The sequence below is a fragment of the Panthera pardus genome, unplaced genomic scaffold (genome assembly GCF_024362965.1).
Source record: "Panthera pardus isolate Hobbes unplaced genomic scaffold, ASM2436296v1 HiC_scaffold_17, whole genome shotgun sequence".
Lineage (NCBI taxonomy): Eukaryota > Metazoa > Chordata > Mammalia > Carnivora > Felidae > Panthera > Panthera pardus.
In genome coordinates, this window is record NW_026526732.1 from 126,773,312 (window position 1) to 126,797,279 (window position 23,968).

The 23,968-nt window shown below is 47.3% G+C and overlaps 1 protein-coding gene across 1 annotated transcript in view; it reads right to left on the reverse strand.

Annotated features, from left to right (window-relative positions):
• Nucleotides 1-410: 410 nt before the first annotated feature.
• Nucleotides 411-23,968, reverse strand: part of BMP6 (bone morphogenetic protein 6) — a 160,227-nt gene continuing 136,669 nt past the window's right edge. Inside the window, exons 3-7 of the mRNA XM_019419793.2 lie at nucleotides 16,995-17,143; nucleotides 15,934-16,131; nucleotides 3,404-3,480; nucleotides 2,330-2,440; nucleotides 411-2,010 (exon numbers count right to left, since the gene is read on the reverse strand). Of these exons, the coding sequence (XP_019275338.1) occupies nucleotides 1,861-2,010; nucleotides 2,330-2,440; nucleotides 3,404-3,480; nucleotides 15,934-16,131; nucleotides 16,995-17,143 (685 nt within the window). The 3' untranslated portion in view covers nucleotides 411-1,860. The remainder of the gene's footprint in view (nucleotides 2,011-2,329; nucleotides 2,441-3,403; nucleotides 3,481-15,933; nucleotides 16,132-16,994; nucleotides 17,144-23,968) is intronic.

The following is a 23,968-nucleotide window of genomic DNA, read 5'->3' on the forward strand; positions in this document are numbered from 1 at the left end:
TGCCTTGGAAGAGGTCTACTCTCTGCTGTATGAGGAGCGGGATTAAGTTGGCCTCCAGACCAAAGACTGAAGTAGGTGGGGCTGGCTGGGTCAGGGCTGACACAGGCCAAGTCACTGCCAATACCGGAGTTCTCGCAAGCCTCGCCATCCTACGTGTTAAGCATTCTTAACTGTCACACTCGAAAATAAGCACCCATCGGACGAGGCTCCCTTAAGATAATGTACCTGTATGTTCTTTGCCATCGAGTTACCTCTCGTAATCCCTCCCTCTCCAACACTCTTTGCCCCGCTTCCCATGCTCGGGGGGTGCGGGCAGTGGACACACAGTAACTGGTGGTGGGAATCTGATAAACAAGACCACTTCTGCTGTCTGCGGCAGAAGACAACAGAGCAGGATCTCGGCCAACCTCTGCCTTAAAGGAAATCTTTATTAATTATGTATGGTTCACAGATGTTCTTTGAAAACCCCAACTTTCTAGAGAAGCACAATCCTCATGAGTGGCTTCAGCTTTGCATCATGAGTCTTGTATTAAGAGAAAATCCAAGTGGTACAATTTGTTTACACTATGATACTTTCTAAATAAACTCTTTTAAAAAAAGAAAAAAAAGTCTGGTCTTTCCTTAAATGTTACAGCAAAACAGATATAAAATAGACAATAAATTATAGTTTCTATTTACAAAAAAGCTGTAAGTGCAAACAGTTTTAGATCATAAATGTATTATTTAATCAGTTTAGTATGAAATTGGCTTCCTAGTACATGATTGTGAAAAAGACACTTTAAAAACATTCTACGATTTCATCGGCGTCTTACTTTCTACAAGAGAAAATGGGATTCGGGTTCATGAGGGCATGCCCATCCCATTCCTAGTGGCTGGGGGCTTCCTTCCTCATTTTGTTTCCTTTGTTGCTTCTAACCCCGCGACCCGGCATGCTGTCCAGTAAAAGGCAGACAGCCATTTTACTGAGATAGGTGAACTATTAAAGCCGACATTCCCGAAGTTAATGTGCTTTTCCAAGAGCCGTTCCAGAAGAGAAGAGGCACAGAATGGCTTTCACATGTGACACGGTTAAAGTGACGGCTGTCAAAAATGCTTCTGGCCCCCTGTAGCCTCACCGCAATGCCCAACTCGCCCCACTTATGGTGTTAGCAGAGAAAATAGCAAATGTTGGGGTGGGGGTAGGGGACCGAGGTGTGGAAATGACATCGTTTGTTGGACCGAAATAAGTATATTTTCACACCAACAGAACTCCAGCACAAACGCTAACGGCAGTGACGGAGACAAGGCACTTCCACGCAGCCCTGGGGATGACCCAGGCTGTTGATCCTACATGAAACCAACTTTTCTGGGAATGAAATCTGTGAACAGAGGCATTTCCCCCCAGTTTCCATTATCTGTAGGTCTCCCTTCGACAAACACTACAGAACGGGTGGATACTTTAGCCGAGAATACTCCTTTTAAGATTATTTTCCCTATTTACTGTTAGACACTAATGCCACAAATAGCTTGATCTAAAGCTAAAACTAATTTCAGTGGGCTCTTTTTCTTTTGTTGGGTGTGTGTGTGTTTGGGGGGGGGGGAATACTTCAAAGTTATGTTTCTTTAGTTAACCAGACTTCATACTGCAGACATCCAAACTCCATTTCCTATAGACCAACAACTACTCACATTATTTACTGTGTGAGCGAATTATTAACGAGGCCCTTTACAATCTTCTGTGGGCGGTAAGGCACCAACCAGCACTGAACGGCTTCGAAGCCTCGCCTCCCCCCTTCGCTGTGCTTCTGAATGTTTGTTTTTAAGGCAGATGTCATCTGGGAACCCAAGGCAGCATCTGTGTCCCCAGCAACTGGTTTTGAGTTAGTGGCATCCACAAGCTCTGACGACCATATTCCTATATTTTTTCAAGATGACGTTGGAGTTGTCATCAAAGTAAAGAACCGAGATGGCATTCAGTTTGGTCGGCGCACAGCACGGTTTGGGGACATACTCAGGATTCATAAGGTGAACCTGTTCCAAAACAGAAGGGGAGAGGCACCGTTAGAAGCCATACCTGACCCTGGCTGACTCCTACCTATAAAGTGAAGCGGGGAGGGTGCCTGGGTGGCTCAGTGGGTTAAGCGTCCAACTTCGGCTCAGGTCATGATCTCACGGTTTGTGGGTGTAAGCCCTGCGTTGGACTCTGTGCTGACAGCTCAGAGCCTGGAGCCTGCTTCAGATTCTCTGTGTCCCTCTCTGTCCCAACCCCCACTTGTGCTCTCTCTAAAAAAAAAAAAAAAAAAAAAAACCATAAAAAAATTTAAAGTGAAAGGGGTCCCCAGGAGCTCACCAGCGTCTGCACGATCGCGTGGTTTGTGGCGTTCATGTGTGCGTTGAGTGGGAAGGAGCATTCTCCATCACAGTAATTGGCAGCATAGCCCTTGGGTGCGATGATCCAGTCCTTAGTCGAAAGCAAAGGGACATGACATGTGATGAGCATACATTCCTTCTATCATCTGTGTTCTTCATAATCCTGTGAGAAGGCATTCCTCACGTAGCACAGCTACACAGACCAACACAGGGAGGCCAAGTTCACGTTCAAGTGGCAAAGCCAGGATGTGAACCCGGTCTGTCTGGCTCCAGAGCCCTCGCTCCTTCCACAGCCTGCAGGGCCTTAGCTGCTGCCCACCTGCCAGACCGGGAAGCACACAGGTGGTTGGCTCTCCGCTCCTGGCCCCCCCCCCCCCCCCCCGAGGGGCCTCGAGTATGCCTTCCTCATAATGCCACCTGCGTGCAGTAAATGGTATCTCCTATCCCTTGTCACCGAGGATTTGCTCATAAACTAGTGGTGGCTCTCAGCTGTGGGGCTCAGCCTTTGTGCTCCTCTAGATAGTTCAGGTGAGTCAGTTTGTAGCCATTGGAGAACTGTCAGGGCAGTTTCTCCAATGCTTTCTCAAAACACAAAATTGGTGGGGCGCCTGGCTGCCTCAGTCAGGAGAGTGTGCGACTCTTGATCTTGGAGTTGTAAATTCGAGTCCCACATTAGGTGTAGAGCTTGAAAATAATATCTTACACACACACACACACATACACACAATTTGTTTAAATGCCCAAATAAGCACATGCCTTGTGGACTTTGCAAAGAATGGGAGAAGAACACTGGGGATGGTAGTATGGATCCTGAGAGACACAGAACTTGGCAACCAGGCTCCCTGGGAAGGGGGGGCTCTTGGTGCACAAGCAGGTCTGGCCCTTCCTCTGCCTTATTCCAGAAGCCCAGGCATTTGGAAAGGCTCCCAGTACCTTCACACAAGGAATCGCCTCAGCCCTAAAGCTCAAAGTCTTTGATGGTAGCTGCTCCATTAAGATAGGAAAGGGCTGCTGTGAAGGGACCTCTGTCCGCCTTGCTGTCCAGAAAACTCACCTGCCATCCCAGGTCTTGGAAGCTCACGTAAAGCTCATGTTTCCTGCAGGCTGTTTTCAACTCACTGCTGTTATAATCTGTCAGAGGAGATCAGAAGATGCACCCGTTAACCCACTCATTCTTTCATTTGAAAACATACACCGGGAGGGGTTGCTGCAGCCCAGGCCCAGTACGGGGCTCATGACAGACGCGAACCTAGCCCCTGCTAGACACAAAGGCGGTCACCAAACAGCTCTGTCACATGCCCAGTCGCTTGGCTGTCTCGTTCATGCCATCTTGTTCACGCCAGGGCGGGTGCCGGGCACACTGGCACACAATGTGTAATTATTGACTTGAATGGATGCTTTCAAGTGACAGATGATCGTTGTGAGCCCGTTATGTGCAAGGCCTACGGACAGAGTTTACAGATGCCCCCAGACCCCCCTTGGGCTCCTGACCTGGAAGGCACTATATTCACAGTAAAAGCCACACCCAGGCAGGGTTTGCTATCATTCAAACAGACACAGTCCTAAAACTGTCCGGGGGCTGTGAGGACAGCTGGGTCAGGAAAGCATCCGGAAGGAAGGGTAATGGAGCAGGGCCTAACCAAGAGAGTGTCATCAGAGAGAAAGAGAAAGAGAGAGAGAGAGAGAGAGAGAGAGAGAGAGAGAGAGAGAGAGAGAGAGAGAGAGACGCTGCAGCAGGAATCACTCGAGAGAGAGACGCTGCAGCAGGAATCACTCTGGCACCGGTCCCTTGCCTCACTTCCAGCGCTGAGCCCTTTGCACCAAAGCACTGACTCCTAAGACAGGAAGCCCCGTGAGAATCTGCTGAAGTATCCTACCTGCCCTGTGCAATGCGGGAGCCACGAGCCTGGCCTAACCTAGAAGAAGGGGAGGGCCTGGATTTGTTTCGGTTGACTGGAACAGCTCTAATGTGACATGCCCTCTGCTAGACCGCGGGAAACAGGAAGAGAGGTTACACAAGTCTTGCGTCCTCCAGGAACTTAGAGAATCTAAGGGGCGGTATGAGACATGTACACAAGTAACTCCAATACAGAACAGCATAGACGCTCCAGGCAAGTGCGGATGGCAAATCCCACTGGGAGTTCGGAGAAGGGTCAGTTATCAGGAGGAATAAAATGGGACATGAACGGCCTGGAACACCAACCAGAAAGATTGGGACTTTCTACCAGAGGCATTAGGTAAGCCTGTGAAGGGTTTTGAGCCAGGGAGCGCTATGTTCAGAGCTATGATTCTACAGGATCAATCTGGTAGCAGTGTTCCAGGGAGATGAAAGGCAGGACTCCAGAGAAAGGTTCCTAATCTAAAATGGATTTTGATGGATACAAGAGCCTGAGGTCACTCACATGCCTGTTTTAATCACATGAGCCAGTAAATTGCCTAATTGTTTAAAGCCTATTTGAACTGGGTTCCCTATTAACTTGTGCTCCTGGACAGCTTGGCCCGAAGTAAGACAGGACACACGAGTTTGTAAGGGGAAGAGACAAATGGTACTGACTCCACTCAGTCACCTACACTGGGAGGAGAGAGAGGCTACCTTTTTGAGGTGATCTGCTAAATTCTAAATTTTTTCATGCTCCCTACCTGCCTTTTTCACCTGGCAGAACAACTCTTGCTGTAATTTCAAGTACCTGGGAGAACTGAACACAAGGCCATGCTGAAGGGAAGTCTTCACAGAGAAGAGCACTGAGGACTCTTGCTTAAACACACACACACACACAAACCACCATTACCAGGCAAGACCAAACCTCTTGCTGAAAACAATCCCTCAAGAAAAAAATCAAGCACACAAAGGAATAAATTATCCCTAAATTTAGAATATAAGAGAATACACAGAGACCACAATAAGAGTAGTCTGAGTGAGATTACAAAAAAGAATACCTAAAATAATGGAAGAAATAAAGTAAGAAATAGAAATGCTACAGCAAAAACATTATGGAGAAAGAACATGAAAAAATGATAGGTGGATGTGAAAGAGAACAAAATAGAACTTTATAAAACCAGAACCATTGAAGATAAAAATGAAATGGATGGTTTAAACATCAGATTAGACACAACTGAAGACAGGATTAAAGAACTGAGCAACAAATTTGAAGAAATTTCCCAAAATATAGCCCAGAGTGAAATGGCTCAAAAATAGGACTCTCTTCCTATAAAGAGATAATGGAAGACAGAATGTAAATTCCCGTGTATTTCTAGTAGGAATTTCTGAAGAGAATAATGGGGGAATAATATTTGAATATATAAAGTGTCGGGGTGGGGGGAGGATTTTCTAGAAGTGAAGAAAACCAAACATCTTTATATTGGAAAGGCACAATGAATCCTAAGCATAGTAAATAAATTCCTGTCTGGCCACATGTGGTGAAACTGTAGTATATTAGATGCAGAGGAATGCTTAAAAGCAACCCAAAGATAAAAAGAAAATAATCCACAAAGGAACATAAGGTAGATGGACAGGAAACTTTATTTTAAATGTTTTTTTGACAGAGAGAGAGAGTGCACGAGAGAGCAGGCATAAGAAGGGGAGGGGCAGAGAGAGAGGGAGAGAGAGAAAGAATCCCACGCAGGCTCCACACTCAGCGTAGAGCCTGATGTGGGCCTCGCTCTTACAACCATGAGATCATGACCTGAGCTGAAATCAAGAGTTGGATGCTTAACCAACTGAGCCACCCAGGTGCCCCATGGACAGCAAACTTCCTAGCAACAAAAATATACAACATAAAAGGTTTAATACCATAAGAATGATGCTGTCAACCCCGAATTCCATACCCAGCTATGGTGGATACTTCTCGTTTGGGCCACCCAGCTCCCAGGTTCACCTCTCATTTGGAATGAGATGGGAATTCATAGACAGGTGAGAATCAAGGCCCGATCCCCCCCAAGATAGCTCCTGTCTTTCTTCCCTGGCAACTGAGTACAGGCTCATGACTTCATTAATGCCAGGCAGATCCCCAACCCGTGAGAAAGGGACTCCAAGGGAAAGCCAAGAATGGGCAGCTTGGCAGCCATGTGTTCAGGGTAATGGCATTCCAAACCACACTCTCCTTGTGACTAGGTCTCAGCTTCATCACTTGATTCCCTGTGTTTGGTTGTAGGTTGGAGGAGTTCCTGATACTCTTACGTTAGTTTGCTCTTTGATTAGAATCTGTTTCTCTTCCACGTAGCCAAGAAGGGCCTTGACTAGCTAAATTATTATTCCACGGTTAAGGGATAGGGAGTGCAGGGTGCAAGGGAAGTGACGGTCACTATCTCATATGGGTTACTGAGACTGTCTTTCCGTTCACATGTCTTCTAAGCAGAGACCTGCAGGCATATTGGGAGTAAGGCAGGAAGCTATTTGGGGGAAGAATAACCTGCACGGTGAGAATGACAAATGCAAAGTCCCTGAGGAAGCAGCCTGGCCAGCCTATCGTACAACAGCCTGGTGAGGGCTGCTGTCTGTTTAGTAAAAACCCATATCCTCCATCTACCCCCTGGGCACACAGCTATTGGACATTTCCCACTACGGTTAGGTGTGGCCATGTGCCTAAGCTCTGCCCACGCACTTGGGGAGAAGAGGGGGTGTGCGGCTCCCAGGCCTGGGCCTCCCGGGTGCACATTCCTTCCTTTCCTGCCAGTTTTGAGCAGGGGTCAACCTTTTGAAGACTCCAAGGCTCTGGTTCTTTGTGCTCCTGAAGGTTTCTTGGGTTAGATGCTAAGTTATATGATCTTCCTACTTATAGTCTCAGTCTGGAGTTTTCCCCACCCAACATCAGTTGGCCTGTGTCCCCGCAAAGTAAACTTCCCCCCAAATGCCTTCTCTGTGCTGGGGACCATGATCTCTCCAAAGTCAAGCTTGGAACTGTTCGCCATGTGAAAGGCAGAGATTTCTGGATACTTTTCCTTCCCAGGTTGATGAACATGGACAGTATAATATAATAAAGAATATACATCCTGGCAGAGCTATAAAAACCATGAAATCTCCTAATAGTTCCAACTCGTGGGTCCCTAGATAGGCTCGGGATGAGGGCCGGCTGCCAGAAAGACCAACCATGATGTCATAGAGCAGGACTCTGCTTCTCTACCTTCACCAGTAGGTCTGTCTGTGAGCCTCCTGCAAATTTGACTCTCTCAAAGCTCAACAAAGAGAACTTTCTCTGTAAGAACAGCTATTTCTTTTAGAGCCAGACACTGGCATTTTTGTTGTTAAGTAAAGATTGGGGCTGGAGAGAGGAAAGGGAGGAATTCAACTCTCCTGTTTTTCCTCCTACAGACACTTTCAAGCCACACTTAAGTTTCCTTATAACTCCATGTTAAGTGCTGGCTGAGAGTATATAAATATTTGTGAAGGTCAATGCTCCTCAAAATACTTGTGTCTGCCACTCAGGGGTCGGTGCCCTGGGTTCTACAGTGGAATTACACTGCCATGCACCATTTTGTTTGTTTGTTTGTTTGTTTGTTTGTTTGTTTTTAAGGACTGAGAGATTGCAGAAAAACATTCTCCTGCCCTGGCCCCTTGATATTTGTTTAGATGCATGGTCTGGACAGGCCCAGTGAAAGTTCATGCAGTAAATTCTCAGTGGGAGAAAGGAAGGCAACACGACTTTGTCCAGATGGGCTCGCCAGTCAAGGGGAAGGCAGAAACAAGAAGCCATATTGCTGGACAGAGGTAACAGACAGACAAACAAACCAGAGCAACAGACCCGAGGCTGACACAAACCTCCCCAAGGGCAACAGTCCTCTGTCTGATGCATCGTGAGACTCATCAGGGAATTCAAGCCCTCTCTCAGACCCTCAAGCCAGGATCACTGGAAATGGGTCCCCTGCCACCAGGGCTATCTGGGCATTCTGGCATGCAGATGTGGCAAAGGCTGGTCTGGGAGCTGAGACACATCTTCAAGGAATCTAGGTTTCTCAAAGTTGAACACAGAATGTGAAATCTGTCTTCCATTCATCCCAGGGGATTCTTTGGCCTAGAGCAGAGGGCAGGGCAAGTGCCCAGCAGCCCAGCTAGGATTCTGGCCCAGCCAGACCAGGCCCAAGGGGGTTGTCCTGAGTACCATGGATAAGCAGGGCCCAGCCATAGATGGGTTGGGGCAAATAACCGTCACCAGGTGACAAAATCTAACAATCATAAAAGCCCCCAGGATTAATTTCTTTCATAACCAGAAATACGTAGCTCCCTGGTCTACTTTTAAATAGGAGAGAAACATTTTCCCTCACCACACATTTCCTTCCTTCCAAGAGAGAGAGTGCAAGTAGGGGAGGGGCAGAGAGAGAGGGAGGCAGAGAGTCCAAGGAGGCTCTACACCGTCAGCACAGAGCCTGACACGGGACTTGAACTCACAAACCGTGAGATCATGCCTGAGCTGAAATCAAGAGTTCAGATGCTTAACCAACTGAGCCACCCAGGCGCCCCAGCCCTCACCATAGATTTTCAAGCTTTAAAAGCTTCAGATGCCCCACACTGGGAGAAGGGGGGAACCTTTAAAGACCTAAGACAGCCCTGCCCGTTTGCCCCCCGCAAATGAAGATCCTTGGGCAAAATCTTCCAGGCTCTGTTGTGGGAAAGGCACCATCCTGGTCGGAAACGAGGACGAGCAGAGCGGGGCTGGGACAAAGGCCAGGCTCCCACACACAATGCATTCTCCCTAAGCCTCCGTTCTTCCCATACTTTGCTGAGCGACACCTGCATCTCTTCCAGGCCTTCTGGGCCATTAAACCAGTGGCACAGAAAGTGTCATGCCCATGCCCAGTGGCCAGGGCCACCCGTTTTGCACTGTGGCTGCTTTGGAGTAGTCAATCTTCCAAGCCTCAGGTGTGTGTGTTATTCGTCGATCTGGGTAGTGCAGGAGCCAGGTGCACCGCAGAGGCTTCGGGGGGAGGGGCGGAGGGCAGCACAGAATGAGCTCTATGGAGGTATGTTCCCTGGAGTCCAGGCTGATGGGCAGGAGGGTAGGGTGACACACGTCTCGTCCCGGCGCTTCAGACACCACCTCACTCCCACATCCGAGAGTCCTGCTGGGAGCGGGTGGGGGTGGCTGTTCCCGTCTGGATGGGCCACTGGAGGCCAACGTGGTGGGTCCCACCACACACAGCTCTTCGCTGACCCACTCACTTGTCCTCGGCCCCCGCTTCACCTTCCAGTGCCTCTCTCACCTGGACAGCTACGGCCAGACTGCCACGGCCTCCTCGGTTCTGGCTGGCTGCTCTGTCTTCTCGGCTTCTGGCCCGCGGCCCTGACACTCAGTTTCATCGGCGACAGCCTCTACTCCCCGACCTTACGTTCCATTCTTCCCTGTGATGCCTGAGGGGCGGCTCACCTACAGACAAGAACTAGTGGGACTAACGGGGGCCTGGGTGAGCCCCTGTGACAGTGGGGGCCACCACTGCCTCACAGGACACTGCAGGGAGACAGTTCTCTTGCTCAGCACAGTGAGGACAGAGTGCTTCTGACCCACTGTAAGCAGCCAGCTGGCCTGGCACCTCCTCAAGGCATCCGTGTCCCTAGGCAGTGGCCATGTGTACCACATGTTTGTTCTGTCCCGAACACAAGGGTCACATCCCATACACCCTAAGGAGGACATCCAGCATTCCTTGCTGCCCCCCGCCACCCATCTCCAAAAAGCCATGCAGACAGTAAAGCACAAAGGAGCCGTAGGAGGGGAGAGCTTGGGCCCCCACCACTGGCTTATTTCTGAAGCTGATTGGCTACATGGAGTGAAATGCAGGCTTCCCAGGCACCAAAGGTCAGGGGATTCTCAGGGGAATGAGTCCTGGATGAGAAGGGAAGGGCCCAGCAATGATCCTGACTTCCACGGCAGGCAGCGAGTGGGAAGGGTGGGGACCATCATGCCAAAGTGGGAGCCATGCAGCCAGCCGGGTCCCAGGTGTCCAGGCAGCCTGCCCACCATCCTTTCCAGTGCCAGGAGAAGAGGACAGAAGAGAAACAAAAGGGAAGACATGGAGAGAGGAGACAGGCAGACCAGGGACAAGGTCAAGGCAACCACACGTAACCAGGTGAGTGGGAAGGAGGGAAGCAGGCAGGTGGCCGCCTCCCCGGCCAGGGCTTCTGCACAGGCCTGCTCAGCAGTGCTGGGCTCGCCCACAGCTGTTGTCCCTGCTCAGCAGGCTACACACCTGGCAGGGGCTGGGGACCAGGTGGCACGCCCCACACTGTGTTCCCCGTTCTTCTGAGCCCAAAGAGTCTTCCCAGAGGAAACTCGTGTTTTAAGTTATTTTTAATGTTTTATTTTTGAGAGAGACAGAAAGAGAGAGTGAGCGAGCATGAGTTGGGTGGGGCAGAGAGAGAGAGGGAGACACAGAATCGGAAGCAGGCTCCAGGTTCTGAGCTGTCAGCGAAGAGCCCAACATGGGGCTCAAACCCACAAACTGCAAGGTCACGACCTGAGCTGAAGTCAGATGCTTAACTGACTGAGCCACCCAGGTGTCTCAAAACTGGTTTTTTAGAGAAACAATTGACTACTCTTATCTCCCTCCTCTCCTAGAATGACAAGGGCAAGTATAACATTAGCAGCTGTTGAAATGGCACGTTGGTCTTCATTGATCTGGCTGCACCTTCCAGATCGCCCAGCCTTATCAGCCTGTCTTAATCCAAGAGTCTCTGGCTCTCCCTCCCTGCCCCACCCCTCCAATGGAATCAACCTGACCATTAAGAATGTGCTGGAGGAAGCCCAGCGCCTTGTGGAACCACACTGAGATCTTGATCTCAGGTCTCAGTAACATCACAGAATGTTGGGGGGCAGGGAGCTTGATCTTCAGAATCTAGACTTGGTTTACAACCTGGATGGTTAGATTGAGAGTCAACCGGGAGGTCCCATTCTTCTGGGGTGCTGGAATCTCAGCCTCTCCTGCTTCATTTAATTGGGGTGGACTTTGGCCTACTTTCAGCCTTTATCTCGATTATCAAAGAATGTGGAGATTAACTATCTTGAAAACAGACACAGGCTTCTCTTCAACACTGAGCGTGAACACTAAGACTCCCTGTGTTTTCAGCACCTCTGCTCTCTATGTTCCCTCCTAGACGGAGTCTCCTGGCCCCCAGGACCTGCCCGTGGGCTTAGCAGGTCTTGGTGGATCATTCAGGTTTTTGCAGCTCCTGTTTATGCTTCTTTATTATTTTCCTTCACCACTGCTGGCCGTTATTACATTCCCACAGGGTAAACCTAAGGATGGGGTAAAGGGGAGCCTATCACTCCTTGATAACTTTTACCCAAAGGGACTTCATGGTAAAGCAGAGTCAAGTATTATAAATATGGAGTTTGAAATGACTCTGTTGAATCACTAACACCATGCCTGTCGGCCACAGCTGTGAAGAATTAAGACTTGATTTCATTTTAGAAAGTCCTGAACAGGCCTGTACTTCTTGACCAAGACATCTGGAAGCCAAGCCGCAGGCCCTAAAATTTTAAGTTGAGATCAAAATGACAAATTACAATTCCCGATTCCTTTGAAGAACCATAAACAGCTAACTCAAAGCCCTGACCCACGTCCATTCTTCTCAAGCTTTGGATGGCCACAGAGGGTCAGCCCACTCAGCTGTGGCATGCCAACCCCCAGAAGCACATGAGGAGCTAGTGGGGACACCTGCCAGGAACTAAAAGGCCAAATAAACATTGATCTGTAAGAAGGAGGCCCTCGGCCTGCAGACCGGAGTTCCCAGAGATCTACAGCAAGATTTCACAGTCATAATAAAGTACCCAAACCACTGTTTTGCAAGCGACGCAGTCCTGTTACCTTGCTTTTATGCTGGATGTGCACTGAATGGTCCCAATCAGGAAGTTCATGAGATACAAGATATGAACTATCAGTGAGGTCAATGGCATATCTATAATGTACCAGAGCCACATTTCCCCCCAAGGATCCTTAAAGGCACATGTCTGGGTGGGTTGGAAAGAGACAGAAGAAGAAAGGACTCTGAAATGCTAACTGGTAGCATCTGAAGCAATGAAGGACTCATTCCGAAAGACAGACAGGGTCTTGAGGAGTCGTTGATTCACAGATGGTTGGCAGAGGTGCGTGGCAGCAACAAAAACATGAGGATTAAAGAGGCCTAAAGGTCATCTAATTTTACATAAATCGTTAAAAGTGGCAGAAGAGTTCCCACACTATCATCTGCCACAGCAAAGCACAATTCTAAGTCGCAGCATTGGCAGCTAGTGGGTTGGTGGGGCAGAAAACCTCAGACTCACCAACAACTGCTCCCTCCTCAGTGATGTCTTGGAAACATCCTGGGAAAATTAGCTAGGTTGGTATCTAGAATCACCACATGGATCCATCCCTCAAGGCCATTTGTTCATGGCACCAGTAGTGAATTGGCCAGGTGTTGTCACAGTCCTCCAGTAGGTGAAATAATGAACCCCAAGAAAAAGCTACTATAAGAGAGGGTGAGGGGCAGCAGGTAGAAAGACCAGCACACGAGAGAAGGAACTGGAGGATAGGGTGTCACAGAGCAGTAGGCCGGGAGAAATGGAGGCTGAAAACTGCCAGATTCACTGGAATTGCCAGTAGGCGGCACAGCGTGGCTCGGACCAGCACTAGTAAAACATGTGTAAAAGTGATAAACAATGCTGTCCAGATGATGTCCAAGCCCACTGGAGAGGTGTGACACAGCCAACATCCATCATTCATTTGGAGCAGACAGCTGCAAAGAAGCAAGGGCAAGTGAAAACCATTCAGGAGCCTTCGATCCAAACCCACGCTTCAGTGCGTGTGTTTGCAAAGTCTGGCTTGAAGGCCAAGTACAGATGTCAGAGCAGATTCCGGTGGGTGGTGGGGAGGAGGTGGATGGGGCTCTTGGCCTTTCTCTTGTTGTGGACTCGTCCTACCGGCCCAGGCATCTGCAGCTCTGTTCCAAAAATAGCCACAGATTTCCCTGCCATGTTTCACCCTGATGACAGGCAATTTGATGGATTATGTTAACTTCTTTGCCCAGATGTAGGATGGTCTCTGATGGGCTTCCGGTGGTGGTTGTTTCTGTGGAGAAATATTAATTCCTTGGGAGCACTCTATTGAAGAAGGGGGGCAGCAGAGGCAAAGTAATCTCTCCCTTCTAACTTCCAGAAGATTTACAAAGGGAAAGTCCTGTCTGGAGTCATACCAGAGACCACAACTTTTTGTCTCAGTGGCAGCTACCTGGTTCAGGAAGGTCCAGCAAGACATGAAGGTTTAGTCCCATGGTGGCCTAGAAAAAAGGACAGTCCAACCGGATGGCCCATTTCTCTGGGTAGCAGACCATCTTTGTGGAATTCCCTTCTCCAGGAGTGACCTCTTCTGTTATGTATCTGCTCCCATTAATAGCAGGGATAAATGAAGAAAATGTTAAATATATAAAGTAGCACTTGAATGGGCCTAACCTGAGCAATTTCTCGAACCAGCTTGAGAGGGCCTTTGAAGACAGTAAGAGGGAAGGAGAGTCCTTCTTAGTCACACTCTCTTGGGGGTTGTCCTTGGAACAGGTGAGGCCAGAGGCACTTGCTGTGAACTCTCTCATCCTACTACCGCTGAAAAGAGTGAAGCGCGTTTTCAAGTGCTGGGTTGGGAGGTGGGGGAGGGAAGACCAAGACAAAGCAGATATACTTGCCTGTTATTCCATATTCGATCAACTTTAATACTCGTATTTAATTGCAACTTATCAAATTGAAAAAAAAATGTTGAAAGGGACATGGAAAAGAATAATTGGGTGACATTATGGAAACCCAAATCAGAGACATGTCTTCCCAATGAAAAACTCTTGCATGTGTACTTGGGGGAGGGGGTGTTGAATAAATCAAGTGAAATTTCAATTTTAAAAAGCAATCAGCATTCCCAGAGCTGCCTTCGTGTCTGGGGTCCCAGTACCAAAGTGACCACAGTTCGTTCATTAATTGAAGCCTAAAACACTGAGATGATTAACTCTCTTTAGCAGGCTTCCTCTGAAGCGAATAAAGGAAATCAATCATTTCTTTGTGTTTTTTAAAAACCCAACCCTCACTGTTTTTAGTGGTAAACACAGGAACACCCATGCTGGGCAATGCTTCCAAGAAACACCAGGAGGACAAGCAGGAAAATGTCACGTCACCCTGGGTGGTAGGTCCTCAAAGCCCCACAGCTAAGTTGCTGGGGAGAGAAATGCCTTATTAAGTCAGACTCTAAAATGAAGACCATTCCTCCCAAAGAAAAGATGAGTACTTTGGGAAGTTGCATGAACTCTTTGTGGCCACTGATGAGGACACTTTTAAACAGTCACCTGGAGGAAGTAATGCATCTTCCAGATCTTTTTTACATCCTTCCCAACGATCCTAACATACGCTCTCAGAACATACTTCCCACAATTGGAGGTAACTAATCTTTGAGTATTATGGACCAAATCAAACACTTCTCATTTAATCCCAGCAAATCTACCAAGTGTTAAGCATCCCCACTTAATGGATGAGTAAACTGAAGCTGGAATGGATTAGGTTTGCCCAAAGTCAGTCACAGGGTAGTAATAAGGGAAGCAACATCTCCGGCTTCAAATCTTACCACAAAAGTTCAACTGCATGCTTGAATCCTGGGCTGGTTCAACAGCCTGAGGAAACCCAGAACTTACAAGCCTTGGCTTTAGAGTAAGATGGATCTCTGCTGGAATTCAACACTTACTAGCTATGTGAACTTCAAAACATTGAAGAGTGGACTTCCATACCACTTCCCAAAAAAAGGCACAGCACGGTGGGGTGGGCATCTCTGAAGGACCACTGAATTGACAAGTAGTGGTGTCAATTGACTCTCACCCTTTGCACCTGCCCGTTCGGGGCAGGATGGAGCTGACCCCATTCTCTAGCTCCAGGGTCAAGCACATGACCTCAGCCTGGCTATCTACTAAGCTACTGTGAGAGAGACATTCTCTCCTGAAGCAGAGGTAACCAAGGGTGATAAAATCCTGGAGCTGTTGGTTGCCTTCTTTACCACCATGTTAGAGATAGTCTTTCTAAGAATGCCACCAACAAGGGAAAAATTGAAAAGGAGAAAGTAAGACTCCTAACATCATGTGAGCCCATGATCCAGCCATGACTAAAGCCAGAACCCTCGATTTCCCAGTTCAATGAACCAACGAAACCCATCAGAGAAGGCTGTTTGAGCTGACTTTCCATCACTTTCAGCCAAGAGCACCAACAAATGCAAGTCCATTTTCTGCAACTATACAAAGTTTACTTGTGCACCACAACCTCCCAGGTGTCATGCAACTAGAAGAAAATCTAGGTGTCCTCAGGATCTTTATGTGAATGAAAGAAGAGTTGGAAGAAAAAAAACCAGAAGGATGCTTTTCCAGAAAAAGAGACTCTCAGGAGGTCTTCAGCCTGCAGACTCAGTACCTGGATAACAAATGGTCCCTTCTGACGGCCCTAGGAACCCATCCAGATAATTGGTGGCTGTGATGAGGCACCTCTGGGTTTCTGTATTTGCCATGCAGAAGCCATGCGACGGCTAAAACATCGACACGTCCTTGTTCTCGCTGAGGCCCAAGAGCCAACTAGGCTTCCTGAAAAACCAGGCTCCACCCAAACCTACCTGAAGCGCTGGAGACCCGCGACACGTCCTGCGACTGGGTAGAGCGATTTCGGCTCTGCTGTCGGCGCCGCCCAGGGGCTGACCTTGTGGTGCGCACATGGACCTCACTCACTTTGAAGAAGGCCACCATGAAGGGCTGCTTGTCGTAAGGGCCGTCTCTGCCCACCAGGCCTGCAGCTCGGGGGTTGATGTTGAGTCCTTGAAGGCAAAGCACAGCGCACCTGTCTTTACCCATGGAAACTTGTTCCTGCAGCTGTAGACCTGAGCTTTCCTGGACACCCAGGTGCCAGCCACAAAGAAGGAGCAGGAGGGAAGAGCACTGTGCACTCTCAGAGCCCTGATGACTCCCCTCAGATGGGCAGAATCAAGACACTCCTTCCAAAGTTCCATGAATTAGAGCCAGGGGTAGTGTGAACTCTCAAGGCTTGCCCATCCCGGATAGACTTCCCCCTACATGATCATTCTTTCTTTCTGATGATATAGGTCATAGAGTCGCTAACCAGTGAGGTGACTTCACAGGCAAAGTGTGCCCAGTCTGGGACCTGATAATATAGATCTGATCAGATCTGATCATATAGATCATATAGTCGCCAACAAGTGAGGCGACTTCACAGGCAGAGTGTGCCCAGTCTGGGACCTGATGATATAGATCTGATCAGATCTGATCATATAGATCATAGAGTCGCCAACCAGTGAGGCGACTTCACAGGCAGAGTGTGCCCCGTCTGGGACCTGCATGAGGACCCTGAGCTGCTGGGCTTTGGTGCTGCAGAAGAAGAGGGTGCTGGAGGGGTTCTTGTCCAAACCCACCCAACTGTCAGGAGGTAGACTAGGCTCCCCCCCTGCCTCCACTAGCTGTCTTCCCATTGTGGCCCCTGGAACTCAGACCACCTACTTGTATCTGGAGACCTCAGGGACAGGTTTTGCTTTTCAATAGACGTTCTGAGGGAATAGTCAGTGAGGTCATCTTGGAGCCGTGGTCTTGACTGTAAACCATGGTTCTACCATAACTGTTGCAAAGGAGACGAACGAAAAGTGTTTGCCGATCTGAGCAAACTTACCATCCCGAGTCACCACGCTCAGCTGAAGCCCCATGTTGTGCTGTGGGGTCACGACCCACAGGTTGCTAGTGGCTGTGATGTCAAATTCCAGCCAGCCTTCTTCTGAGGCCCACACCACGCGGGTGTCCAACAAAAATAGGTCAGAGTCTCTGAAAGAGAGAAAAGACAGTGTGGTGAGTACCACACCACCTTCTTGACCCATCCCCTCTGTCCTGCCTTGGCATTAAAGTGAAAATGCCAGCATCGGATCAAGTTCACCTAGGAGACACTGCATACAGTGCCTACCGCAGTTCTGGCTCACACACACAATACAGTCTGGAGACGGATATCTGCTAGGGCACTTCAGAGCAAGGAGTTTTCTCCCAAATATAGGTGGACCCCTCAATTTCATCAAAGGCCTTGCTAGGGTTGTTCATGCCAAGTCTTTCTCTGAAATAAGGGAGGGAGGGAGGGGGGAGGAGGAAGGGAAGGAAAGAAAGAGAGGGAGGGAGGGAAAGGAAGTCATATTGTTGCTTCCTTTATGGCAAATGAACTCTAAAAAGAGAGAAAGGGGGGCATGAAAAAAAGAATTAGGAAAATATTAAAATCAAGATTCATGTGAGCAAAAAAAGAAAAAAGTTGTGCTTTGTTCATTTTTTTTTTTTTTGTAAAATTAGGGCATGATAATCTTCACATGTTAGTTCCCATGAAATAATGAGAAACAAGAAGCCACATCGTATCTATGAGTAATCATTAGTCCCTTGCTTTTAATTAAGGACTGTGAGTAGTCCTTGCTGAGTGTGGGGTCCTTCCTCGTGTGGACAGTATGGCCACGGGTGTATGTTGAGTGATTTTAAAGTTCATCCTGGCACAGCTGTGAGCCATGGCTGGGGTTCTTGTAGGCAAACTCAGAATCCATACCCAGGGAGTAGTTTTATATATGTATCTCTGTCTATCTATACATATGGACATAATTTTTGTTTATAGTTTTCAACTAACATAACCCTAGGAATTGTGGGAAGGTGGGGTAAGGGTTTCTTCCTGCTCCCGCACACGTTGTGATAGAGTAGTGATAGGGGACAGTCCCCTTCATGTGTTTCAGGGACATTCTGAATCTGAGTTGACATCCCAGGATCACTGGCACGAAATGGCCAGGAATTCCCATGACAGGGAAGGGGAACCACTTTGGCCATGGAAAGATTCAAATCTCCTGGTGCCATATTTTACAGGATAGAAAAAGGACTAGAATTAAATACTGAATTTAAGATTAGTATCACAATACTAATGTCGTACACCAAAATTGGTTATAAAAGACTTTCATCCACTTTGCTTTCCTTAACAACAATCCTGAAAGCTAGCAGCATATCATTATATAGCTGGGGAAACGGAGACTCAGATGTGAGGTTTCAGACATACAGCTAAGATCAAACGCTAGTAAGTAAAAGAACTCGCTAGCAAGGGGCGCCTGGATGGCTCAGGAGGTTAAGCATCAGACTTTAGCTCAGGTCATGACCTTGCAGTTCATGTGTTTGAGCCCTGCATCAGGCTCTGTGCTGACAGCTAAGAGCCTGGCACCTGCTTCGGATTCTGTGTGTGTCTCCCTATCTCTCTGCCCCTCCTCTGCTCATGCTCTGTCTCTCAAAAATAAATAATTGTTAGAAAATTTTTTTTTTTTAAAAAGCCTAGCAAGCATGAAGAAAGCAAACAGATTCGGAGTTTTCCATACTATCATGCTGCCTTCTGAGATCAATATGAAAGACAGCCTGTGGCAAATGAATAAAATGCATTTCTATCCCATCAAATATCTGTGAGGCCAGTGAAAATGTCTAAGTTAAACATTTTAGATTTCTGAGGGGAAACAATTTTTCCTGTTTACATGGCTTAGAGTTAGAAGGAAGTTCTATTGTCATCTTTTCCAAGCTTAAAACAGTAGGTAGAGCTAAAAGTAGTTTACTCAGCTGCTGACCAGGGTCCGCGGGGGGCCGCTCTCGGGCCTGCCATCTTTAAAGCACTCTCCGATGTGCATGTGTCATACCTCCTGTTGACAGATTACCCCCCAGGACTGAGGTAACTGTAAGCAGGGTGATGGGGGTGTTCATGGAAAACAGCAAGAGGGGAGTGCAAGTCCAAAGCTTTGAAGTGAAGATATAAAAAGACATAAATTCTGATCTAGAAGGTTGGAGAAGACCCTCATCCAGAAATAACACAGACGCTATGGACAGCAATGTGGGAAAATGTCCCGAAGGCAGCATGAGACGTGTCCATGTCAGAGCGGCACCCTCGAGGATGAAGACATAGTGAGAATTTCAGGGTGCCACGCTGCCCCTGAGGCGAAGGGGGTCCGCTGTCACTATCTGCAGAGCTCCGATGACGGACCTGGCAAACGATTCTTAAGGCCTTGTAACAAGGACGCAGAAAACCTCAGTCTGGGACAGGAGTGTGGCAGAGATGGTACGAAGAGCTAGAACAAACTTTTATTTTGAAAAAGTAGGGTTTATAATAATGGAAATGGGCCTCTATTACAAGAGAAAGCAGGATGGGACACAAGTCCATCATCCACAATAGGAGAGAAAGCAGAGAGGAGAAAAGGGGAAAACATGAATCAGAAACTAAACTTGAGGTAAAGGGGGAAGGTGTTGACGGGAAGGATTAACAATCATGACGTGGAAAGCATGAACTCCTCGGGCTTAGTGGAGACCCGTGGACACAGGGAGCCTGACGTTCTCTCCTGACTGCTCCTGAGTCATGCCGGGTCCCCGGGCATCTGTGATGTCTCTCCACCAACTTCCCAGGCCGTGCAGTGAGAACGCTGGTCCTCACTGCTTAGGAGACCAGTGGCATACACAAACACAGCCTGGCAGCTGAGTCCAGAAAGATGGAAAACTCTGTGGCTCACCAGCAGTGAGGCAGCCTCAAATTCAGATGTTCTTTGAATCTACGATGCCTGGGTCCCATGGGAAGAAGGTGAGCTAGAGCATGCGCTTAACATGATGGGACTAAATGGACAAGGAACAACAACTATTCACTGTGTGCTTTCGATATGCAGGGTGCACCCAGAGCCTCTCCTTTATTCCTTGGGGACCCCGAGAGGCAGGTCCTATTACTGTCTCTCTCCTACAGCTGAGGGCATGGAGCCTAGAGAGGTGAGGTATATCAAAAGTCACACAGGTATTAAGTGGGGTGACCAGAACTTACAATCAGAGCACACACTCTTGGCCACCACATATCTCAAAAGCAGAGTCAAGAAAAGCACAGGGCCCAGGTTGAAAACTACTGCACCAGGGCTCAGAATAAGGTAAGGGTTCAAATCTACTGCACACCAATGCCAACATCAGCTGGATGCAGAAACGTGTTAAGATACTTGGAGCTGGCATGTGATCAGAAATCACGAGCAGGTTCTCCTATGAAGGCCAGGGAGGAAGAGGTGAAAGGTGCACACAGGAAGGGACCAAAGATGGCTGACATCTGCTGAACTCAAGGGACCTTCTCAGTCTTGCTCTACTCTTCTTCCCACGCAGAATATTCTCTGCTTAGACTGAGAACACTACTGACACATATTCACCCAGCCAGGGTGAAAAATTAAAAAAACAAACAAAAAACAAAAGGAACAACTTCATTAGCTCACCCTCAATGTTTCCAATAACTCAGGTATTTAAGAGACGCTATTTGGGGTGCCTGGGTGGCTCTGTTGGTTAAGTGCCTGACTCTTGATTTCGGCTCAGATCATGATCCCATGGTCCATGGGATCGAGCTCCAAACTGGGTTCTGTGCTAACAGCACAAAACCTGCTTGGGATTCTCTCTCTTTCCCCCTCTCTCTGTCCCTCCCCCCTTCACACTTGCTCTAGCTTTCTCTCTCAAAATAAATAAACATTAAAAAAAAGACATTATTTATGGCAAGTCAATGAAGTGGGTCAGATCTCACCCACATCTATTTACTCTTCTTCAATGACACATAACCTTCTTAAGTCTCCTTACTATAAAAGTGTAGCCTCAGGGCCGCTGGGTTGGCTCAGGCAGACAGGTGTCCAACTTCAGCTTAGGTCATGATCTCATGGTTCATGGGTTCGAGCCCTGCATCGGGCTCTGTGCTGACTGACAGCTCAGACCCTGGAGCCTACTTCAGATTCTGTGTCACCCTCTCTCTCTCTCTGCCCCTCCCTAACTCGTGCTTGCTCACTCTCTTGCTCTCAAAAATAAATAGAAATATTAAAAAATTTTTTTTTAAATACAAGGATTCCCTTCTGAATCTTATCTAAAACATGTATAACCAGTGGATAAAGAATCCTAGGGTCTGGCCAAAGTGACTGCCATTAAAAAAAAATTTTTTTTTAATACAAGGATTCGCTTCTGAATCTTATCTAAAACATGTATAACCAGTGGATAAAGAATCCTAGGGTCTGGCCAAAGTGACTGCCATGACTGGACTATTTGGACTTCCTACTTGGATCACTGACATACTCAAGTTAATACACCATGAAAGAAGATTCTGAAATGAGAGAGAGACAATTTTGAAAGAATTTACTGGGGCGCCTGGGTAGCTCAGTTGGTTGGGTGGCTGACTTGGGCTCAGATCATGATCTCACAGCTCATGAGTTCGAGACCTGAGTCAGGATCTGTGCTGACAGCTCAGAGTCTGGAACCTGCTTCGGATTCTGTGTCTCCCTCTCTCTCTGCCCCTCCCCCTCTTACACTCTGTCTCTTGGTCTCTCAAAAATAAATAAACATTAAAAATTTTTTTACAAAAATAATTTACTGCCTATTTTGTTCTCTATCAACTCACAGAACTCCATGTTTCATTCTAAATATGCATTCCATCTTCAAGGATACAATAATTTTATTCTCAGTGTTATCTAACCTGAGGGAATGAGTTTCCTCAGACTGTGATCATCCTGGGAAAATTAAGTTCTTAACAATTAATAAGCCTAACAAGAGATTTCTAGAAAATGTAGAAATTTCTAGAAAATTTCACAAATTCACCTTGGGGCTAGAGTTGACTGACCAGCAAGTCACTTGCAAAGACTTGTGGAACTAGTGTTGATGGGCAAGGTCACCTCTACGTGGTCCCTCCCATTGAACAGCCTCCAAAGCACCTGCCCTTGTAGGTGACACTCTGTCAGGCTGAGAGGCAGACCCATGGCGAACACAGTGGGTCTCTTTCTTTTTCACCCCCAGGGAAGAGCAGGAAGTATCTGAGCTCCTAGTGGCCAGCTTTGGTCTTTCCTGACAGATGGCACCCATTACAGTCATACTGCCCTAGACAAGGTGCAACTTTGCTTACTACTCACCATTTTACTAGAAATGTTCTTGATAAAGTAGAATTTAGATGTTTGAAGCAAGCAGATTTATGAAATATTTGATAAGGTGAGCCTGTGGTCTTGTGCCTTTATTTGTTCAGAACATTCCTCTACCTATGTCTAGACTTAATGGTAAACTAAGATACGAAACGACATTCTTATAGTGATGAACCGACTTTATATGCAATGAGGTGAATTTAAACTTCAAAAAGAATGGAAGTCAAAAGCCAATCATTTTAGAAAGTGAGATAATAAAGCAGCATTTTTACTTTCTTCTTACATAACATATCATATATAGAGAATTATGTTTAAACTTTTATCACTAAAAGGACAGAAAAGAATAGGATATTTGAAAACACAGCCCTACAACTCAGCGTAAACTGCTACACACACATCAATTTGAGTAACAAGGGTGAAGGCACATTATTATTATATAATTAGCTAAGCTCTCATTGATTTTATGCCACTTTCTATTAACTAATTTTCACCTCAAGGACTAGCATGGTATAAAGAGATGTTTCAAATGGCAAAGGCACCTTAACTCTGTATGGAATATTCCATCTTCAACAAACGAATACAAGTCACTTTGCTGACAGAATATTAACCTAGCTAGCCCTTACATGCTGTTTACTACCTGAATGCTTTTACACATGCTAATGCCTCACAACCACCATAAGAGGTAAACGCCAGGGATACCATCACAGGTTTACAGATAGGGAAACTAAGGCACAAAGAGGTTAAGAAGCTTGCTCGCAGTCATACAGCCAGTAAGCGTAGAGCTGGGATTTGAACCCAGGCAACTTTGCTTCAGTGGTGCACATGCTCTTAATCAATCATCAGAGCGGTGGTTCTCAAGTTCAGCTGGCTTACTGTTGGAATCCCCGGGAGAGCTTGTTAACACACAGACTGCTGGGCTCACCCCCAGAGTTTCAGGGCATGGGGCCTGAGAACTTGCATTTCTAAGGTTCCCAGGTGATGCTCTGGTCTGGGAATGACACTGTGAGAGCCACTGACCTACAGCATAGTCCCCCTCCCTTGAATAGGACTAGCATTACCTTCAATGCTTTTTAGACTTAAGGTTCAAAGCTAACTGCTCTTGGGAGTTCTTGCTCCTCTCCTTAAAACAGTACAAAGCAAATGTAGAATGCTCACAGAGTAAATGTTTGATTGTCTTATGGATTGGCCTTACCCTCAGGGAGTTATCAAGTTAGATTAATAATCAGAATCACAAGCAAGATCAAGTCCAAAACAGCGGTATCATTAGAAGGCCCACTTCTCTGTGTCGAGGATGGAGAGAGGTAAAGCGGATGACTTTCCACAAATTCACAGCTACCTAACCTGCAAAATAATGTTCTCCTTCACTGGGATATATACTCCAACATGCCCGAGTGATCAAGCACAGACTAAATGAGAAATCCAGCCGGCTTTTAAACATGTTATGTGCAAATGTTACGCTGTCATTGTCATCACCAATCCTACATTTCCATATCCTGTATGATCTAGGGAAATAAAACAGGAAAAATGCTGTTCATCTGTGACTTTTCTTTAAAAAACAACAACAACAACAACAACAACAACAACAACCCCAGATGTCTTGTAAGATAGTCTTAGCTACTACCATGGCCGGCCTCCCACAAGGCTGGACATCCTGGTAAGAAGATTCATGTGACTAAGGTGCCTCGGTGGCTCAGTCAGTTAA